The sequence below is a fragment of the Ahaetulla prasina genome, chromosome 3, assembly GCF_028640845.1.
Source record: "Ahaetulla prasina isolate Xishuangbanna chromosome 3, ASM2864084v1, whole genome shotgun sequence".
Lineage (NCBI taxonomy): Eukaryota > Metazoa > Chordata > Lepidosauria > Squamata > Colubridae > Ahaetulla > Ahaetulla prasina.
The window spans coordinates 142,000,083-142,020,568 of NC_080541.1; the positions used below are offsets into that span (position 1 = coordinate 142,000,083).

The window sequence follows — 20,486 nt, forward strand, 5'->3', positions numbered from 1 at the left end:
AAATCATAAAATGAACCATGAAGTGGGTGGAATGCCTCAAAACTATTCAAGCGTTACTGCCTATTATTTCATACTTAACAGGGTAATGAAAACCCTACCTTCAAAATAATTATTGAAACAATCCGTACTACTTGTTTTTTTCATATGTGAACCCAAAATAGTTTAAAACAGTATAGACCAGTGATGGCTAACCTTTTTGCCATTGCATGCCAAAAGCGGGGGAAACGCAGGGGAGGGGTGTCACATGCGTGCATGCCCACACCCATAATTCTATGTGTGCATGTGCATGCAATCCCCTCCCCATGGTCCCCACGCTTTTGGCACATGATGGCATGTGGGCCCAGTAGGCCCATTTTTTGCTCTCCCCAGGCTCCAGAGCCTTTCTAGAAGCCTTGGGAGGGTGAAAACAGCCTTCCCCATGCTGGGGGTAGGGGTGGGAAATATCGTTTTTGCCCTCCCCGGGTTCCTAGGAAGGCTCTGGTGCCTGGGGAGAGAGAAAAACCGGCCTTCCGGTCCCACTGGAAGTCGGCAAATGGGCCATTTCTGACCTCTGGAGGGCCTCCGAGGGGGTGGTGATGGCTGCTTTTAATCTCCCCAGGCTCCTAGAAAGGCTCTGGAGCCTGCGGGGGGGAGCGAAAAACAGGCCTTCTCTGCCCAGCCCCAGGTCCTCTGGGAGTAGGAAACAGCCTGTTTTCCTACTTCCGGTGGGCCCAGAAGGCCCAAAAATCAACTGGGGCGCACCGGAGCTAAGCTCACATGCCTATTGATATGGCTACATGTGCCACCTGTGGCACGTGTGCTATAGGTTCACCATCATGGGTATAGATCAATGTTCCTCAACCATGACAACTTCAACTCCCAGAATTCTCCAGCCAGCATTGTAGCATTGTGACAAATGCAGAGCATTATGCCAGCGTTTTGTGCCCTCTGTGGCAACCAAGGACCAGAGATGGAACTTGGGGACACTGCCGCATGGTGGTTGTGCCAGGCAACCTATGATGATCTGTGATTTCCTGGAACTGTTCACTCTGTTCTCTGTGCTGGATTCCATCGATGCCTTGTTCCTCCAGAGAACTATTAACAAGCTGCTTTTGGTGAGAGCAGGGCAGACAATTTTGCAACAGAGGTTAGAATAGCAAAGCTCAGTATCACCATACTAAGACAACTTTCAGTAAAGAGCAGGCAGGATAAATTGTAAAAAAATTATTATTTGAGGCCATTATTGATTTGAAATTAATGGTTTGTTTCTTTTATGCAAGTCATCCTTTTATGCTGATTAGTCATCCAAAACTGTTTTCTGCCATAGGTTAGATTTTTGTATTAAAGTTTCTATATTCGTTGCTATGCTATTTCAACCAAAGCCTATGTCTTTAATTCTCTAATTTTTTGACATTCAGTACCTTGGCACTTTGTTTTGTTATTGGTGATAATTATAATAGGAGCTTTAAAGGAAGAAGACTGGATTTTTTAAAAAAAAAATGTACTGACACATATGAAACTTTGCAATTAAAACAATGATACTGCTGCTTATTAGGTGATATTGCTCTGGATTAAAAACCGTGTAGCAGTTCGAAAGCACGTAAAAAATGCAAGTAGAAAAATAGGACCACCTTTGGTGGGAAGGTAACAGCGTTCCGTGAGCCTTTGGCGTCTAGTTATTCCGGCCACATGACCACAGAGACACGCTTTGGGCAGCGCTGGTTCTTTGGCTTCGAAATGGAGATAAGCACCGCCCCCTAGAATCGGGAGCAACTAACAGATATGTGCGAGGGAAACCTTTACCTTTAATTGTTCTTTGAAGTCATTTTAACAATAATCTCTCCAACCTAACTTTGAAAGAAGCGTCCCCATCCACCAATGCATGGGTAAAATCATTCTAAGAAAGTGTAAACTTCACTGATTCATTCAAGGACTTTTTTTCTTGCTTTATGTATTTATGATACTCATTCAGTAAATTTTTTTAGGAGTTAGCTTGGCTTGCCTCATTTAATTATACTCCATGTTAGCTTCCTTGCAGGGATACTGTTTTCAGCGTTCTAATCCTATTCTATTCCACACTCATTAATCTCCCAACAGGATTTTTTGTCTGAATTGAAATACTGTATATGAGTGACCCTGTTTATTTCTGCCTATTGCTGCAGCTGTCATGTTTAATTATCCAATTAGGTAAAATTGATGGGAAAGATTGCTTATGAATGAGAGCAGCAAAATTGATCACATACATATAAAAAGAGAAGGAAAAAAAATAAGGGTTATTACTGATACATTTAATTCTATAAGAAGAAAAAAAAGGTAAAGATTTGCCCTGCCAGTCATGTCCGATTCTAGGGGGCAGAACTCATCTCCGTTTTGTAGCCAAGAGAGTCATCATTGTCCAAAAATGCTTCCATGATCATGTGGTTGTCATGACTATATGCCAAGATGCGCAGAATGCTGTTGCCTTCCCATCAAAGTGGTACCTATTTATCTACTTGCATTTGCATGCTTTCAAATTGCTAGGTTGAGAGTAGTTGGGACAAGAACAGGAGCTTATCTTGTCATGAAGTACTTGGGTCTCAAACTGCCAACCTTCTGATCGACAAACCAATGAGCTACCAATATTCTGCTCTAGCAATAAATATTTTAATTATAAGGGCCAAAGTCTAACTAGATCATCCAATAATTGCGTGAGATTGTACAGATTTAAAGATTTGAAAGGCATGTATTTTAAAAGAAAGCCATACCTCATTTTCTATAATACAATGCCACTGGTACTAATTTTATTTTTGGTACTATTGAACAGGAAACAGGCAATATTGTGGGTCCAAGGAGACATATTCCGAAGTAAACAGAAAACAAAAGAAGTAGATGAAGATAGTTTGAGCAAAGTTTTATCGGGCTTCGATGACATTTCTATCACTGGAACTTCAACTAGAATTGAAAATTTGGATAAATATATAGAGGTAAAGTTGCACTGGAACTATTTCCAACCACACTTGAAGAATATGTCAATAATTTCAGAAATAAAATATTTGAAGTTTATCACAGCAGCATAATACATTCAAAATGTTTGACATATACAGTGTTGTAAACCGTATAGTAAAAGAGTTCAGTATGATTATTGAAATATTGCAAATTGCAAGGCTGAGCCCAGTAAGGATTAGGGCCAAGACGGAATGCAATGGAATCATATGCAGATATTAACATAACATAATAACAGAGTTGGAAGGGACCTTGGAGGTCTTCTAGTCCAACCCCCTGCCCAGGCAGGAAACCCTACACCATTTCAAACAAATGGCTATCCAACATTTTCTTAAAAATTTCCAGTGTTGGAGCATTTACAACTTCTGGAGGCAAGTTGTTCCACTTATTGATTGTTCTAACTGTTAGGAAATTTCTCCTTAGTTCTAAGCTGCTTCTCTCCTTGATTAGTTTCCACCCACTGTTTCTTGTTCTACCCTCAGGTGCTTTGGAGAATAGCTCGACTCCCTCTTCTTTGTGGCAGCCCCTGAGATATTGGAACTCTGCTATCATGTCTCCCCTAATTCTTCTTTTCATTAAACTAGACATACTCAGTTCCTGCAACCATTCTTCATATGTTTTAGTCCCCAGTCCCCTAATCATCTTTGCTGCTGATATGATGGGCTCAATAGCCCTTTGCCAAAACTACCGTCTAAAATAAGTGTTTTAATGGTTATGTTTCCTAAGAAAATTAATTGGATTCATCACATCAATCATGACTTATTTTCCTCCTTTGTAATTTGATTTCTGGTTCTGACCTACTATAACTTTGGTTTAATTTAAGCCAGAAGTTTCACTCCAAGGAGCAAGCTGAGGAAGTAGATGGTAAAAATGGCCTCACATGTCAAGGTGTGGAAAGAGCCAGTGTGATTATTTAGTAAATTTATTTTATATTTATACCCCACCATTTCTCTGCAAGTTTAAGATGGCATGCAAACAGCGGGGTAGCTTGGATTAAGAGAAAGTGATTGAGCCACAGTCACCCAGAACTCTTGTGATCAGCTGTGGACTTGCAGTTGGTTTTTTTCCCCACTTGTAGTCACCACTTTAACAATACAGACCTAGCCAACTTGTTAGAAGAAGGAAAGCATGTATGTACTCACACTACATTGTGATTTTTCACCTTCATCCGTATGGGAACCTGGGACAAGTTAAACTCCCCGCTGCTTCAATGTGCAGTACTTTTAATATTAAAGTACAGGTAGCCCGTGACTTACGAACACAACTGAGCCTAAAATTTCTATCGTTAAATGAGACATTTGTTATGTGAGTTTTGCCTCCTTTTATGACTTTTTTTTTTTTACCACAGTTGTTAAGTGAATCGCTGCAGTTGATAAGTTAGTGACACGGTTGTTAAGTGAATCTGGCTTCCCCACTGACTTTGCTTTTTAAGAAGACCACAAAAGGGGATCACATGACCTTTAGGGACACAGCAGCAGTCATAAGTATGAACCAGTTGCCAAGCATCTGAATTTTGATCCCATGATCATGAAGATGCTGCAAAGATGGTAACTGTTAAAAAACAGTCATAAGTCATTTTTAGTGCCATTGTAACTTTGAAGGGTCACTAAATGAACTGTTGTAAGACAAGGACTACCTGTATTTCTTTTCCAACAATTTTTCTTCAGTATGTTATATACACATTCACAGTTAAGTTTGCTTTTGTTGTATTATTCCTTTTTTGCTTAAAACGTTTTCAAAGTGATCAATGCTATTAGTAAGTTATCAGGAGTCAAAATAACGTGAGAGAGAGAAGAAAAACCTATACTGATACCTGTGTCATAGATTTGTTCTCAAAATGTTTTTTTAAAGTAAATTATTTTTGTTTTCCAGAATGATTTGGAAGAAGATTCAGAAGCTAAGAATGACATGACCCAGGGAGATCAACTTCGTGCCTTAAAACTTCAGAGGCAGCCACGTTCAGCTACAACAGGAGCTCTTAGGTAAGCTATTCAGATTTGAATGATTCTGTTCTAATATTGCTCCTAATATTAGAAAATATTCTCCTAATATGTTCTAATATTATTAGAATTTCTCTAATAAAATTCCAGGTTGCTTTCTCTCCTTGATTAGTTTCCATCCATTGTTTCTTGTCCTACTTTCAGGTGCTTTGGAGAATGGCTTGACTTCCTCTCCTTTGTGGCAATCCCTGAGATACTGGAACACTGCTATCATGTCACCCCTAGTTCTTCTATTCATTAAACTAGACATGCCCAATCCCAGCAACCTTTCTTAAATCTTAGCCACAATCTGCCATATGTCCCTCATTTTGTTTATGTGAAGGTACTAGTGATTGAACCTGTCCATGAAAAACCTGTTACTCCTGTTACTTTTAAGGAAGACATCTGCTAGATTCAGAGAGGAGGATCTGAGCGACACTCCATTATTTATGTATTTGTTATTTATTGACATATTTGTTGATATATTTACTTACTTATTTGCCTGCCTGCCTGCTTGGTTACTTGCTTGACTGCTTTTCTGAATATGTGGGGTATGTGTTTAATTTAGTATATCAGATTGTTGGAAGTGTAAATATTAGCTATATAAATTCAGTAATATATATATCTTTTTTAGTTTGATACTTCTTATGTAAAATATTATTGTCTTTTTAGGTTAGAAGATATGAAAACACATGTCAGATCCATATCCCAGCCTTTCAGGTATTTGTTTGGATTGTTTAGAAAGAAGCAATTTCATTTGCGGAAGCCTTCTGAATTTTTGCTGTTGTGATAGTAATTACAAATATTACTAAATAGTAACAGTGCTGTGATTGAATGTAAAAGCTGCTCTCTGTGTTAAAGCTGTAGATCAAAGAATGCTTTTGGAGTTCATTTAATAATAAGGTTGTGAAATAGCAAACATTGACATCCAAGATCCCATGCAACCTTCCTTGTGGATAAACTGGGTCCATACAAGTATAGCACACGAGGACACGTGTCTATTGTCTGTTGTTCTTTGAAACTTCAGTGGGCAAAAATTAAATTTTGGAAAGCTGTTTAACATTCAGCTTCATGGTTTGATATGTAATTCTACATAGATATAACCATACTAATATTTAAAGCAAATAGAACTATCTCATTAAAGCCTGATTCGTGTATCGCAGTATAGTAGCACTGATACATGTCCATGGAACAAGTTACCTATTGAAGCTGTATGGGACTTTGGATTCAGTTCCAAAAAAGTGCTTCAGAGGAAGCAGATTTGTATTGTCTGTCATTTACCTGCAGCCCTTTAGAGCTCTTTTCCTGAAAACTATTGGCAGCAATTTAAAAACTAAACATTGTGAGGGAGGCGGAGAGAGAGAGAGAGAGAGCTTGTTCACTGCTTGAAATTTCTATCTAAAGGTTCATATATAGTTTTCTTCGAATTTGAAATACTTTTTCAGTCATATTCTTCTTTAGAGACACTCCTGAATTACGTCAAAATTTTATTTGCAGTCCAAGACCAAACACAACCCTTGAAAAGTACCCAAAGGATGGGAGATCCTTTGGCATAATGTTCTGATTCACACATAGAACTGTGCTCGTAGAATAAAATACTTTCCTGTTCCTCCATAAGGTTTTATTGTGTCCAGACAGCCTGAGATCCCGGTTGTAGAAGACATAATTCATCACATGCAAACCCTGAGGAAGTTTTAATCTTATTTATTTAGGTAAAGATTTATATTCAGAGATCCTGGTATGAAAACTAAATGAAGGATAGAAAAGTGAATATTCTACCAATCGTATGAACATACTTTTGCTTCCTCTTGGTGTACTTTCAGATTGAATACAGCAGCTTTCTCTCAAGGGTCCATATCTCCTTTGAAGGCCACCAAAGTTATGGTTTCGACATCACCCACAGCAAAGAGAATAAATAGACATGCTCCATCCTCAGTTCCAAATTTTAAAAGGTATTTTTTACTCTGCTATGTCTTTTATCTTTTGGGAAGAGGGAGTGTAGGAACAAATACTGTATTTTTCATTTGCAATTGGGGTTTCTTATGTAAGAAATCTAAGATATTCTGAATGTCTTTGATGTAACTTTAAATACTTGCTTCTGATACCTTAGTTTGACTATAAGTGGCTATGAGCACTAATAAAATTACATTCATATCATCCCATTGATCTCATATTAAAAGACATATTAAAATGCATGTTTTTCAAAATAATTTCTCCCATACTGGCCTATGCCAGCTTATAGAAACCAAAAGGAAACTCCCTTTAAATAACAAATGTTAGTAATAACCAACAAGAAAAATGTTGCATAAAGTTCACTGGAAATTACATCTATGTATTTCTTCAAAGCACTGCAATTATTTTGCAACTGTTCTTTATCCTAAAATGTTCCCAATGGTTTCCTCATAATTTACCAAAAGAATTAAGCTGTATGTTGCCACCATTTAATATTGAGAAAGTGATTTTTTTTTCCTCCAAGTGCCTTTTAAAGCATGTCTTGCATTGAACATCACCTGTGCGTACATTTTGTGTGTCTTTTTACCCCACGTGTGTTTTCCATTCAGCTTTTCCATAAACTCCAGGTTAGCCAGTTCTCTAGGGAACCTGCATGCTGCTTCAGATGATGCTGAGAGCAAACTGACATTATCATCCTCTAGGACAGGTTATTCTGTAAGCGAACTCTCCAGTCATTTGAATGGCAGTGCACTGTTGCCTGCCGGAAATTATCATGAGCTGAACAACAACCTGTACAACAGGAGAGGCAATAGCACTACCAACCTCAACAACTATGTCAATTCTCCCAACGTCCTGGCAGAGGAGTACAACACCTTCAGATCTTTTACGGGGCTCGCTGCTTCTTCAGCAAGATACCTGAGTCGATCAATTCCTGTAAGTTCACAGTTCAGCAGCCCTTTCAGAGACCTTATAGAACTTCCCTTCAACCAAAACTTTCTCTAAAGTTTCTAACAATTCTTAGACCTTCCTTTCTGGTCTTTTTCTCATTCTCATGATCTCTTCTTCTTGCGCAAGTAGTATCTTACTGTCTCAATCAAAACAAGTCAGCTACTTTTTGTTGTGGTTTTTTTGTCACTTTGAGGGAAAAAAGATAATTGTTTCACGCTCTAATTTTTGTAATGTCTTCCGTGAGCGCACCTATCTTTTTATATCCATTTTAATTCATTGTAATAAAATGCTGAAAGTGTCAGATGTTCATATCAGTACACGGGGTTCTTTTTACGTTTTTTAAGATACATACAAAGAGCATGGAGAGATTCAATAGGATTTTGAGTTGTCCAAGTTAGAAGAATCAATTACATTTATATAGGTAGTTTTTAGTTGATAACCACTCATTCAGTGACCATTCGAAGTCGTGACAATGCTGAACAAGTTGTACTTATAATCAGTCCTCAAAATTCAAAGTCCCAGCTATTATACCATGCCTAGCATCCAGGGTTGCAAAACAGGCATTTGGCAACCGGCTTATATGTTGGTTGCAGCATCCTGCTATCATGTGATCACCATTGTAACCTTCGCTTCTGGTTTCCCATAAGTAAAAGTCACTGGGGAAGCCTGAAGGCAGGAGTGAAATGCTCCCTGTTTGGACCAGATCGCGCAATCCGGTAGCGGTCTTGGCTGGTAGTTCGGAGAACCGGTAGCAATTGCAGTGCGAGACTCCGCCCACCCACCCGGCTGTCGTTTTGAATGTGTTTTGAAAAGAAAAGAGTTGCGCATGCACAGAGGGTGTGTACGCGCACGTGGCATGGGTGAAGTGAGAGTGCGTGCATGGCGCGTGCACTTTCGAACCGGTAAGGAAGGTAAGTAGATTTCACCCCTGCCTGGAGGGAAGGTTGAAAGTTGCTTCTGCTCCTCTTATCCTGGGGAGCCGTTTACTGAATGTGAGATCCCAGAGATCTCATACTCCATAGTGTACTTGTACTGCAGCATGACCTCATGGAATGACTTCATGCATTGTTTTAGCTTTAGGAGCTATCCAGGCCCTGCAATTCGGTGGTTATAGGAAGAAATACTCAGAAGCTATCTGAATGGTATACATATAATCTATCTACCCTTAAGCTCTTAGAGCAGAGCAATGGAGATGTTACACTATGTTATGACCCCAAGTGTGGGATTTTACATGATGTCACCTCTCTTGGAGGGAGGGAAAATTTGTCTACTTTTATGCAGTGTGTATCCTATGCGGTGTTGTCAGTTGTCTTGACCACCAGGAGGCACCATGTGACCAGTTTTGTCCTTATTTACACCTTTCTGCTCAGAGAGCTTAAAGAGATGGAATGTACCATTCTGGTTGTTTTTATAATACATGTCTGCAGCACAGTACATAAAATGTCAGTTATTTTCGGGAGATAAGAGCATGTTAAAAAATAGAAAGTCCTTCATAACTTAGATTGCAATTTATTTTGTTAGAATATTACACAGTAAGAGAAATCCAGGAAATATCCCGAATGTTTGAAAAGTTAGAGCAGTATAAAGACAAAATATATTGAAACATAAACATAAGAGATGACACATTGCAGTGGTTCCTGAAGTGGATCAGACCAATATTTGTCTACCCAAAAACATCTATCTTGGACTTCACATTATTCATAGTTTCAGAGAATTAGATACTTGTTTCTACTCTAAAAGGACGATAATAACTTTATTCTTCATTGTCGTTAAGTTCCATCCACTCTCTTACTCTTAAGTAGCTGCCAGTAAGAAATGGGATTGTATAATCATGGATTTGAGGAGAAGTGTGATAAGATATCAGTTGAGTGAAATGATCTTTACTTGGTTTCCTGAGCAAAAGGATGTTGAAAGACATAGATGCTGGCCATAAATGGTACATTTGCTGCTGAGTTTGCTGAGAAGTGATATACAGCTGGAAATATCAAAATATATAATATTTTGTTTTAATAAATCTAGCATGGCATACATAGAAAATAAAAGGAGACATGTCACTTTATATAAATTAAAAAGCATACCTGACATTGTGTAGTTGTAGTAGAAAATCAGATTTAGGTTTATAAATATTAGCAGGAAAATTGAAAAGAGTGAATTTAACCATAAGTGCCAATTTTGACTATGTTTGAAAATACCAGTATTGATTCAATTAAAAAAGAGTTGTTACAAAAAGTCACAGCCAAATTTGAAGTCCATCAACCTTTCACTCTCTTCATCAAAGTAAAACTTGAATTCCACAAAAATACTTCTGAAAAAAATATATTGAAGTTGATGATGATGATGATGATTGCTGTTATTGCTCAGAAGACGATAAGGACAGCCTTTTATATTTCATAACGGAACAAGATAGAACAGAACATTTAATCGTAGCAGAACAAGATAGAACAAAACATTCTATCTTAGACAACAAATGATGCAATAACATTGATATTTGAAGTATTTCTTAGTTGCTCAGTATACATAAATGTACATATTTACATGTGGTATGGTGCTGTTTTCTCAGGTTATAATCATGAGAATAGGTACCTTTCCTCATAACTTCTAAACTCACTCACAAAAAGTTATCCATAAAATTTCTATCTTAAAAATAAAATAAAAAAATAGTAATGTATGTGACATACTTTTAGAGAAAGCTTTAGCAGCCTCAGTGGAATAGAATGTGGGGTTCTGAATAATAAATGTAGATAATAAGTATGTGATAATTGACGTTTCTTTCACATGGATGAAAAATAGAAAAAGTAGACTGGAAATCCTGCCAGGAAGCATATTCCCTATTATCCATGCTTTTTTTTGATTTTTAAAATCTCTGCTGACCTGTATAAAATAGGTAGACATATTGTATTCACACAAGGATGTTTCCTAATGTTGCTGAATATACAGGACATGCATTTTTAAACCAGCCCCATGAGCTTGATTGTACTGGATTTATTTCTCAAACTTAATTCAAAAAATTCCTTCTGACTAATGAGTGTTTCTTCTCAGCTTAAATAATTAGGCAACATGATGAAATATACTTGAGTATTCACAACTGAAATTTTACTTCATTAAGCTAATGCTGTTGTACAACTGTACTAAGTTGAGTGCTGTTTTTTGTATATGTGCTGGCTTTGTAAGGTCACCTAGGCAATCTAGTGAAATCTTTTATTTGCTGGTATATGAGGGGAGGAGTTTCTTCCAGCTTTTTTAACTGGAAATAAGTCCAGTTGTCTTTACTGGAAGTTATTATCAGGTAGATGACCTGAAAAATACAGAAATCAGATAGATTCCATGTCACACTACTATTAGAGAGACAAAAGTAAGCTGAAATTTACTTTCTCTTTGCAGACAAAGTGTCAGCAGTTGAACCAATCAATATCTATTACAGATACCAGCAGAAAGTAGCACAAATTATTAGAAATTAGATTTCATGGCAAGCTTTAAATCTACTAATTTTCTGCCTGTCCCTCTTATTGTTGCTTACATTAACTGTATATTCATTTTTATTTCTTCCTCTTTCTTCTCTCAAATCTACATAAAGTGTGTCATTAACTTTTAAAATGTACGTTATTCCTGCTTGATTCCTATTTGAACAAAATGAAACTGAATGCTTTCCTTATTGAAGCTGAAATGAATGTAATTAAGATACAATGAGCAGATTTTCTGTACAGACGTGAATTTTAGAAGTAATTATGACTGTGCCCTTTGTTTTAAAGCATTTGAAAGGAAAGGCATCTAAAATGTTCGTACAGAATGCCCAGTTTCTGTGCAAGAATTGGCTTATTGCCTTAAAAGAATAGTTTTTATAAGGTTACCTAAATGTTCTGTCCTTTTCCATATATTTTTATTTGAATTTTCATAACAGAGAAAAAGAGCTTATTAGAATATTTCCCAATAGTTGTAGTTTGTTTTCTAAACCTGGAGATAAAATGAACAGGAACTGTTAATTCTGTTAAGAAATAAATTTCTTAATGAAAAGATCAATAGCCAAGATGTCCTTTTCTTCAGCTCTTACTGTTGTTTCTGCTTTCTTAAGGAGACGGTCATATCACTGCTCCAGGCTTACCTCTAATAGGAAGGGGGAAAGCCCTTACAAAAGAATGGAAGGCAGAATAATGTAGCTACAGTTTTAAACTGAGGTTTAGAGTTAGCTTCAGGTTAGTGTTTTACAGCTTTTGGGCCCCATGTGTTTTTTTATGGTACAAGAAGAGTACATATGGATTGGAAGATATGTGTGTTAAATCCTCTAAAGCTGTTTTTTGATTGTGCAGCAAAGGTTTCGTTTCTTTAAAAAAGTGTTCATATGGTTGAAATTGAAGTACTTGTAACTGCATCTTAATACCAGCTTTTGTTTTTACCTATACAGTCCCTTCAGTCTGAATATGTTCAGTACTAAAGCCTTACTGCTTCGGTGAAAGCTGGACATCTCTTAAAAATCATTTTTCTTCAAAGAGGAAGAATGTTGAAGGAGACACTTCACGGGAGAAATACTTCTTCATACATGATTAGAACTTAAACCCCAAATCTTTGCATAATAAGGGACTTCAGTAGTGACTACTACAAATGTGTCGTAATTGAACTTCTGAATATTACAATTTTGTGTACAGATCAAGATTTTAATATTGAGAATACTTCTAATGAACTGTAGCAATAGTTTATAAGGATGGTTCTGGGTTCAGTATTATAATGTATATGTATCGAATAAAAGGTGTCGTGTGTCCAATGTATATTGTATAAAAACATAGTATATTTTGATTTAGAATTCAGGGTGGATTTTTTTTACCAAAAATGTGTATTTTTCAAATATTGTTTTATACTTCAAACACGAGCCAAGATCCAGAGAAACACGTCCATCTGCAGTACTAGCAGCCATGCTTGCTAGTACTACAACCCTCGTGAGTTATGACTCCAGAAACCCCAAAGACTGCTCAATTATGTCCGCAGATTTGGAAACAAAACTGAAGATCTCTTGATCTTGGCCATACCGATCCTGCTGCTTGTTGTCTTTATTGTATCTGTCTATCATTGTTGCTTTCAGTTTTTAGAATTTTACTAGTGGAAAAATTATATTTGTTGTACCATTTTTAATTTCAGATGCTGATGTTTGAAATGTTCATATTTTAAAGGTCCTAAGGAAGTCTGTGACATAGACTTGTCCTAGCATCATTAATTACAGAGAGAACTAATTTTAATTAAATCTGTATCTCTTAACAATTGTGCTCTATAATTTGTATGTCAAAGGGTTTCCTGTGTTTTCCTTTCTGTATATCCTTGTCTGCAAGTTGTATAATATTAGAACATGAGTAAAAAGGTTGTCATAGCAGGGAAGTTCTAATATATAACAATGTTATCTGATTTTCATTGGATTATTCAGTGAAATAAGACAGACGATATTTCTTTTTATTATAAATGGAGACCAAGAGGCAGGAAGTCTCTTATTCACATTTTAATTACAGATTGCAAGAATGTACATAACTCTTTATTTTCCACTATTTTTATACATTCAATCATACTATCCATATTATTATTTGCAAATGCTGTGTAGCTAGTGGCTAATGTAATCTTGAACATTTAGTTCGCAGTTCATCTGAAAGCAGAGGAGAGTGGACCATGAGCTGCAAATAGTCCCCGGTCCCATTTTTGTTCCCCAAGAACACCCCCACTTTGAGAATAAAATGCCAATTTTCAACTACTTAATTTTTCTGGGCGGCTCTGTCAGTCTGAGAAATAAGGAACAGAACAGGTCCTTCAAGCTTTTGTAAGGTGCAGCACTTCTGTCTTGTTCCTTAGTTTCCTTCTCATAAAGGACAAATGTGGACTTTATTAGTTCTAATGATCTTACCATATCACTGGCTAAGTGACCTTGAGGTCCTAAACAGCAAAATATAATGAAAATTGAAGTAAAACCTCCGCTGCCTCTATTCACAATTATTTTTGAAACGTCTTTGTCTTGGGTCTGTAGTACTAATTTAGTGCCATTCTGGATGCACTAATTGGTAACATGCACATACCATTTGTATTATGATCAAAAGAAAGCTCCCCTATTAATGGCTACCAAGGAAAGAATATTTTCTTTTAATGCATGTTATGCAACCATTTCACTCTTTCCTTCCTTGCACAAACGAGAAAAACCACGGATCCTCGTGGTTAGTCAAAATGCTCTGATTTAATCTAAAAAACTAAATTATTATTCATTGCTTTAGAATAGGTTATTGGTATGATAAAATATAGTCTCAAGTTTAATATTATGGTTTGTTCTGAATCTGGCAACTTTGGCTTCCAAGTTGGAACAAAATGCGCAATTCCAGTTAACTGGAAGTTTGCTAATTTGATGAATTATGCCAAGGGGGAAATCAAAGATTGATAGATTAATTCAAGGATTGGGTTTTTAAATAGGCGAGGGAAATAGTTCCAATTATGATGGCTACATTTTTTGGGGTTTTGTATGTGTTATCAGCTGCTTTAATTACTGAATGCAATATTTTATCAAATGTACATCAAATGTACTATATGTATGAGTGAGTAACAGGCAAATTCTAAGGTAATTTCTACCTCTAAAATTTGAGATGTATTTTGTTATTAGACTACTTATGAGACAGATGTATTATTTTTCCAATGTAGAAATATAAATGCTAATGAATGTCAAAATTATGCATAGATTTATTCTTTATTTTAAACAAATATTATGAAATACAATACTATTGTTAATACCAGCAATTTGTTGTCTCATTATTGACGTGCTTGAACCATGAACTTGGTTCTTGGTCTGTTCATTATTGACGTGCTTGAACCATGAACTTGGTTCTTGGTCTGTTCTGTAATTTTTGTATCTATATTAGGAAGCATTTCGAATATGTTTCCTTATAGAGAACAGCATTACAGTGGATAAGCAAAGCATACAAAGTGCTTCTTTCAATTGGAAGAAATGTTGAAAGTAATGCAGATTATAGAGGGAAATCAATTGCAATCTATATTTGAATATAAAATTTAGTTTCAAAAAAATTTAAATGATTTAATTGGTAAGCAATATTAACTATGCTTTCTTATTTCAGTGTAGTCATATTCTCTGAAGTGTATTTTATTTAAAGGATCCATTTTATATTTTCTCACGAAATGCGATTATTACCACTTTCTTATAAAACATTTGGAACTATTAATGTTTATTTTTATATCAGAGTAATAAAAATTTACTTCTTTTCTGTTCTTTAAATATGTTGTTGCCATTCTCTACACAGCAATTTGTAAATTGAGTTCCTATGAAAACATTTTTTAAAAATTGGGTAAGATTAAAGTAGCATTTAAAATCTTTATCTAATTATTTCTGTAAGGTTATGTCTATACTGCTATCGCAAATCAATAATTTGCTGTCTGCAATACTTAATACCTGGATAAACAACAAAAAAATAGTTCTTTTATTTCTGTCCTATGCTAGGATCAGTAATAGTAACAATGGAAATATTATTTGTTAGTTTTATATACAATTTTTTGTTTAGGAACTCAAAATGGTATGTATTATTTCATATTTATTATTGTTTATTTAGTTTAGAAAGCTGTCCAACTTCCAGTGACTCTAGGCAGTTTATGAATTATGCTATTAAACAAAAATCAAGATATTAAAGCAAAAATCGAGAACATGGGGCATAACCTCAAACTGACCAGAGGGAAGTTCAAAAATAATGTTAGAAAGTATTCACAGAAAGAGTAATGGAAACTTGGAACCAACTTCCAGTGGAGGTAGTGGATCAATCATCAGTAATTGGATGTAAACATACTTGGAATAAAAAACATGTCCATCATCTGATGAAAATTAAAAATTAAAATCAAAATAAATAAAACAATACTTAAAAAGAAAATAATTAAAAAGAAAACAAAAACCAAACTCAAGAAGGCAGTCTTAATGGACCACTAGGTCTTTTTCTGCCATCAGTTTTCTATGTTTCTATGTAGTTACAAAGGAAATAAATCATTAAAAAAATAAAAAGAGAAAGAAACATGTAACGCCTGGACAAAATCACTCATTACATTACAAAAAAATCATCAGGCATTCAACAACAACCTAACCTCAGGTCTAGGAGCAAAGCCAACTTTTCAAAGACTTGTAGAATTGAGTGTGCATATCTCCAGGGTGATGCTGTTCCAGAATCGCTGCTCCATGGGAGGCCACATAGGAATATTGTACAGATGGTCCTTGCTTAACGATACTAATCGTGACCAGAAACTCTATCATTAAGCAATATGGTTATGGGAAAAAAACACGACTAATGGTTAGCAATGGCAGGGAATGTCACAAATCACAATCACATGACCAATGGGGATGTTATAACAGCCCTAAGTACAAGGACCTGTCATAACTGGTTCAGTGACATCATAAGTTTGATCACTGAACGGTCATTAAACAAGGACCACCTGTAGTCCAAGGCCTCTCCCATCCGTATTCCAGGCTGCAACCAAGGCAGCACCAAATTGTTCACCAGATCCTCAGGGAAATCCCAAGCTCCATCGAGAATCCAAATTTGTCTTTCAGTTGTCTGGGATGGACCAATCTAGCATGCCTTGCCTTCTCCAGAGGGTTGGTGACATCAAGTTGGAAGAGTTCTGTCCACAGGAATGGACTAATGGTAATATTCTTCAATGATACATCACATCATAACTGTTGTGTGAAAAAAAAATAGATTTAGAATGCAACTCCTGGTATATGTCAAGCCTTTGATTATTTGGAACAGATGCATGATTGCCAGGGTGGCCATGAGCCCTAAGCTGCTATGGATTCAATATCCCTTGGGGGCATATTAAAATCCCTGAGAATTACTATCCTCATGGAGTCCATTGCCAATCCAGTAATAGAATCCAGCAGTTCCATCAGGAAAGATGCTATGCAACAGTGAGGGTTGTATGACAGTAGCAGTCCCAACTGTAGTCCAAAACCTGAGTTCATCTAGAGAAGGCCTCATCTCCAGTTAGGCCAGGGGTGAGGAGCTATGGCCCTTTATGGCCCTTTTATGACTTGGCTGGCTCAGGAATTCTGGAAGTTGAAGTCCACAAGTCATAAAGTGGAGTTAGTTAGACCCTTCACCCCTATCTAATTCTACCATCAACCAGTTTTTCACTACAGTTAACTTTCTTTCCTTGTACATTTTTTTTCCTTGAAAATGATGAAACAGACTGCAGGAAAGTTAGAACAGCTGCAAGTGGAAGATATCTGGTCCATCTCAGTTACTCATTTCTGTATTTGTAGTTTCTGTTTATTTTGTTTCCAGAGAGGTTTCAAAATTGGGATCAAAATGGCACACATGTTTGTGCAGATTAATGCATTGCACAAAATTTCGAACATCGAAGTTTGAAAGGTTGTGTAACATGTTAATTTTACAACTTTACTTAACATAGATGGGATTATATTAGAAAGCCAGCTCAGTAATATAACAATTCTTGTTGCCAAGGTGCAGGAAGTATGTACAGTAATTAAGGGAGGGTTTGAATAGTGCAATTAAGATATTTTGAAAATGGTAGAAGCATCGAAACTTTTCTCACTGTGACACAAACCCGGAGTTGAGAAGAATATGTGTAAGCAGGAGTTTCTGTCCATCTTGGGATGAACATCAGTGGTAAGAGAAGGCTGGAAGAGAGGGAACAGAAGTACCATCTCAAACAAAAGGTGACTCAGGAACCACAGTGGGTGGAGGGACGGGTAGGGGGAGAAATATCAATTTCTGCAATAGCTGCCTTTTCACAGCAAGTTGGATTTTCTGCTCCCTCCCCTTCTCCCTCCTATAATCTCTGAATAATTCATAAAGATCAGCTGCAGAAGCGTCACATTATAGTGCTGATAGATACAGCAAGCATTTTGAAAAACTCAAGAGAACGTGACACATCTTCAGATGCACTGCTAAGACACTTCCTAGGAGTTCTGGTATTCCTTTTCCTTCTTTGAGGAATGCTCCTCATTCTCCTATCTTAGGATACCGATTGCTACCTTAGAAGAGGTCCTGGGCATCTAGAAGGAGATCTATATGGTTGAATTACTTTTTGCTCTAGATTTTTTTTTTTAATGTTTTGCTTATTCACAACTGCCGCATTTCACAAGCACCTTTCGGGATCTCATCGCTACTTCAAACAACACTGCATCTTCCTCACTTTATTTTCTGAATCCCATCTATGCTTTTTAAAAAAATTTTGCTTAGAGTTGACACTGAATCTGGAATGATCGGGGAATTTTATGGATTTCTGTGGGATCCAGTTTGTCTGATCCTCTTAGATATTATCTGCCTTCTTGGGGATGCCTTTGACTTTTCCAACAATCCATCTTTGGCTCTGTGTTGTGTGTAGTCCTGTAGACGTGTCTCAATTTCTGAAAGGCTTTTATCACTTCTAGAATCAAAGCAGGGAATATGTTTGTTTGGAGATTTGAGACGGTTTAACTTGTGTGCAACAAGATGGCCAACACTTCTTCCTTCTCTTCTTCCTGGAGTTCCAGACCTCTACAAATGTTCCTTTGTCGTGAAGACTCCCTAGGAACTAAGCTGCCTTTGTCTCTGCTCTATTTGTTGTTTTCTATCTGTGGAACTTTATCCAACTTCATGGTTATTTATATGGTCTTCACTTCCAGAAAGCTACGTATCACCAGCAATGCTTTCATTGTGAATGGTTGTTTCGCTGACCTGAGTGTGTGTGGTTTTTGGATGCCACAAGAAGCAATGCAGGGATTGCTGCCTTCTGGTTCCCCTACAGCTCATTCAGAAAGTTACAGCTTATTCCAGACTAGTCTTGTTGCTCTTGGACTGTTTGTTTCATTACTTTCCCACCTCTTGGTGGCCCTCAACCGGTATCTGCTCATCACAAAACCACACATCATATACCAGGCTGTTTATCAGAGGAGGCATACTACTTGGATGATATCTTTGACCTGGATATTTGCTCTTCTCGTTGCCTTGGTCCCACCAGGGCTGGAAACCTGGCAACCGATCCAGCAAGAGTCTAAAAATGCCACCAGTAACAACAGCTCTAACTATGCAAGTCTAGGAGTAGCCCTTGCTATTCTCAGCCAGACAGTCCTCCTGCTCCATTGCTACGTGAGGATTGTGAAGCACGTTCAAGGCAGTGTCAAACGGGTCAGTGTCCTTGACTTCCATCTGCTGCAACAGCTGCCCTTTCTCCATACTGCTGGCCAAGCTCCCCGTCGGTCCCAGCGCCATTTGAGCAACATCTCTGTGTTGCTCCTGTGCCTGACATTCCTCCTGGCAACCCAACCATTGGTGTGGGTAAGCCTCCTGGGTTTTTTCTTTCAGCCTGCCCCCCGGGGGCTACAGTTATCCAGCTGGCTCCTTCTCTGTTCTCTCTCTGCCTTCAACCCACTGCTCTATACTTGGAAGAATGAAGAATTTCGGCGTTGCCTACGCCTAATACTACATGGAAGAGAAAGTACAACTGTAGCAGTAGCCGCAGCAGAAGCCTCTACAACTCTTCCAACAGTTTCTCCTCCAACCTGAGAGACGTTACAGGTCAGCACCAAGTTAGCAAGCCCAGGGAACAGAGGTGGGTTTCAGCAGGTTCTGACCCGTTCTGAAGAATCGGTAGTGGAAATTTTGAGTAGTTTGGAGAACCGGTAAATACCACCTCTCACTGGCCCCGCCCCATCTATTCTCTGCCTCCTGAGTCCCAGCTGATCGGGAGGAAATGGGGATTTTGCAGTAACCTTCCCCTGGAGCGGGGTGGGAATGGAGATATTACAGTATCCTTCCCCTGTCAAGCCCACCAAGCCACGCCCACCGAGCTATGCCACACTCACCAAGCCACACCCTTAGAACTGGTAATAAAAAAATTTGAAACCCACGACTGCCAGGGAGCTTAAAACTTCAAAGAAAACCTATAGCACACCTGAATGAAAGAGTGCTAGAAGGAAGTTGCAATTGGAAGTGACTCATTGAAATGAAATCTTCAACTCCTTAAGGAGAAGCTTTTTTATTGCTCCTTTAGATAGGCTTGTCACAATGTGGGGGAAAAGTGTACATATTTGTAATAAAGTACATTACTGTATGCAATTTTACAGGAGCTCGCTCATCGTACACAAGCTAAGACAAGCATCTTTTACAACTCAAACTGCTTATAAATGTATTAACTATAAAGCAAGTATGGGGTTTTGGTTATATGTTTCTGTGCAGGTGTGTTTTGTTTTAGTAGCCAGAAAATATTTGCATTCCTTTTTTGGTTAACAATCTTCCGAAGTACTAATATGAAACAAACATTTTAAATATCTCTCTTCATTGTCTGTGGTCATCTGACTGCTGGGAAGTAAGATTCAGAGGCCATAGTGGGCGGATATATACTTCATATATTGGACCAGTGGTAGTTGACTACCACTGGTCCAATATATCATGGGCATCCCATGATTGTCTGCATGGCTATGAGTGCTTGAATAAACAAGGAAAGATACAAAGAATCAAGCAGAATAACTATAATTTAAGGAGTCATTGGGTTTGAGTCTATGAGCACACAGATATCTAAGGGAATCCTCAATCTAGAACTAAGAAAAAATTTCCTGAAAATTAGAGCAATTAATCAGTGGAACAACTTGCCTGCAGAAGTTGTGAATGCTCTAACACTGGAAGTTTTTAAGAG

The 20,486-nt window shown here is 37.4% G+C and overlaps 2 protein-coding genes across 2 annotated transcripts in view; both read left to right on the forward strand.

The window, feature by feature from the left end:
* CDC14A (cell division cycle 14A) overlaps window positions 1–14,587 on the forward strand; it is a 61,893-nt gene extending 47,306 nt beyond the window's left edge. Inside the window, exons 11-16 of the mRNA XM_058175903.1 lie at window positions 2,783–2,942; window positions 4,834–4,943; window positions 5,613–5,660; window positions 6,764–6,892; window positions 7,502–7,826; window positions 12,241–14,587. Coding sequence (XP_058031886.1) covers window positions 2,783–2,942; window positions 4,834–4,943; window positions 5,613–5,660; window positions 6,764–6,892; window positions 7,502–7,826; window positions 12,241–12,270 — 802 coding nt within the window. The 3' untranslated portion in view covers window positions 12,271–14,587. The remainder of the gene's footprint in view (window positions 1–2,782; window positions 2,943–4,833; window positions 4,944–5,612; window positions 5,661–6,763; window positions 6,893–7,501; window positions 7,827–12,240) is intronic.
* Window positions 14,588–18,132: 3,545 nt separating this feature from the next.
* On the forward strand, window positions 18,133–19,357 carry GPR88 (G protein-coupled receptor 88). Its single transcript, XM_058175902.1, has one exon. It carries the CDS (start codon window positions 18,305–18,307, stop codon window positions 19,355–19,357), a length of 1,053 nt encoding a protein of 350 aa, XP_058031885.1. The 5' UTR covers window positions 18,133–18,304.
* The last annotated feature ends 1,129 nt before the right edge of the window (window positions 19,358–20,486 follow it).

Coding starts and splice junctions, on each gene's coding strand:
- GPR88 (XM_058175902.1), top strand. CDS start 18,305: ATGGCCAACACTTCTTCCTTCTCTTCTTCCTGGAGTTCCAGACCTCTA.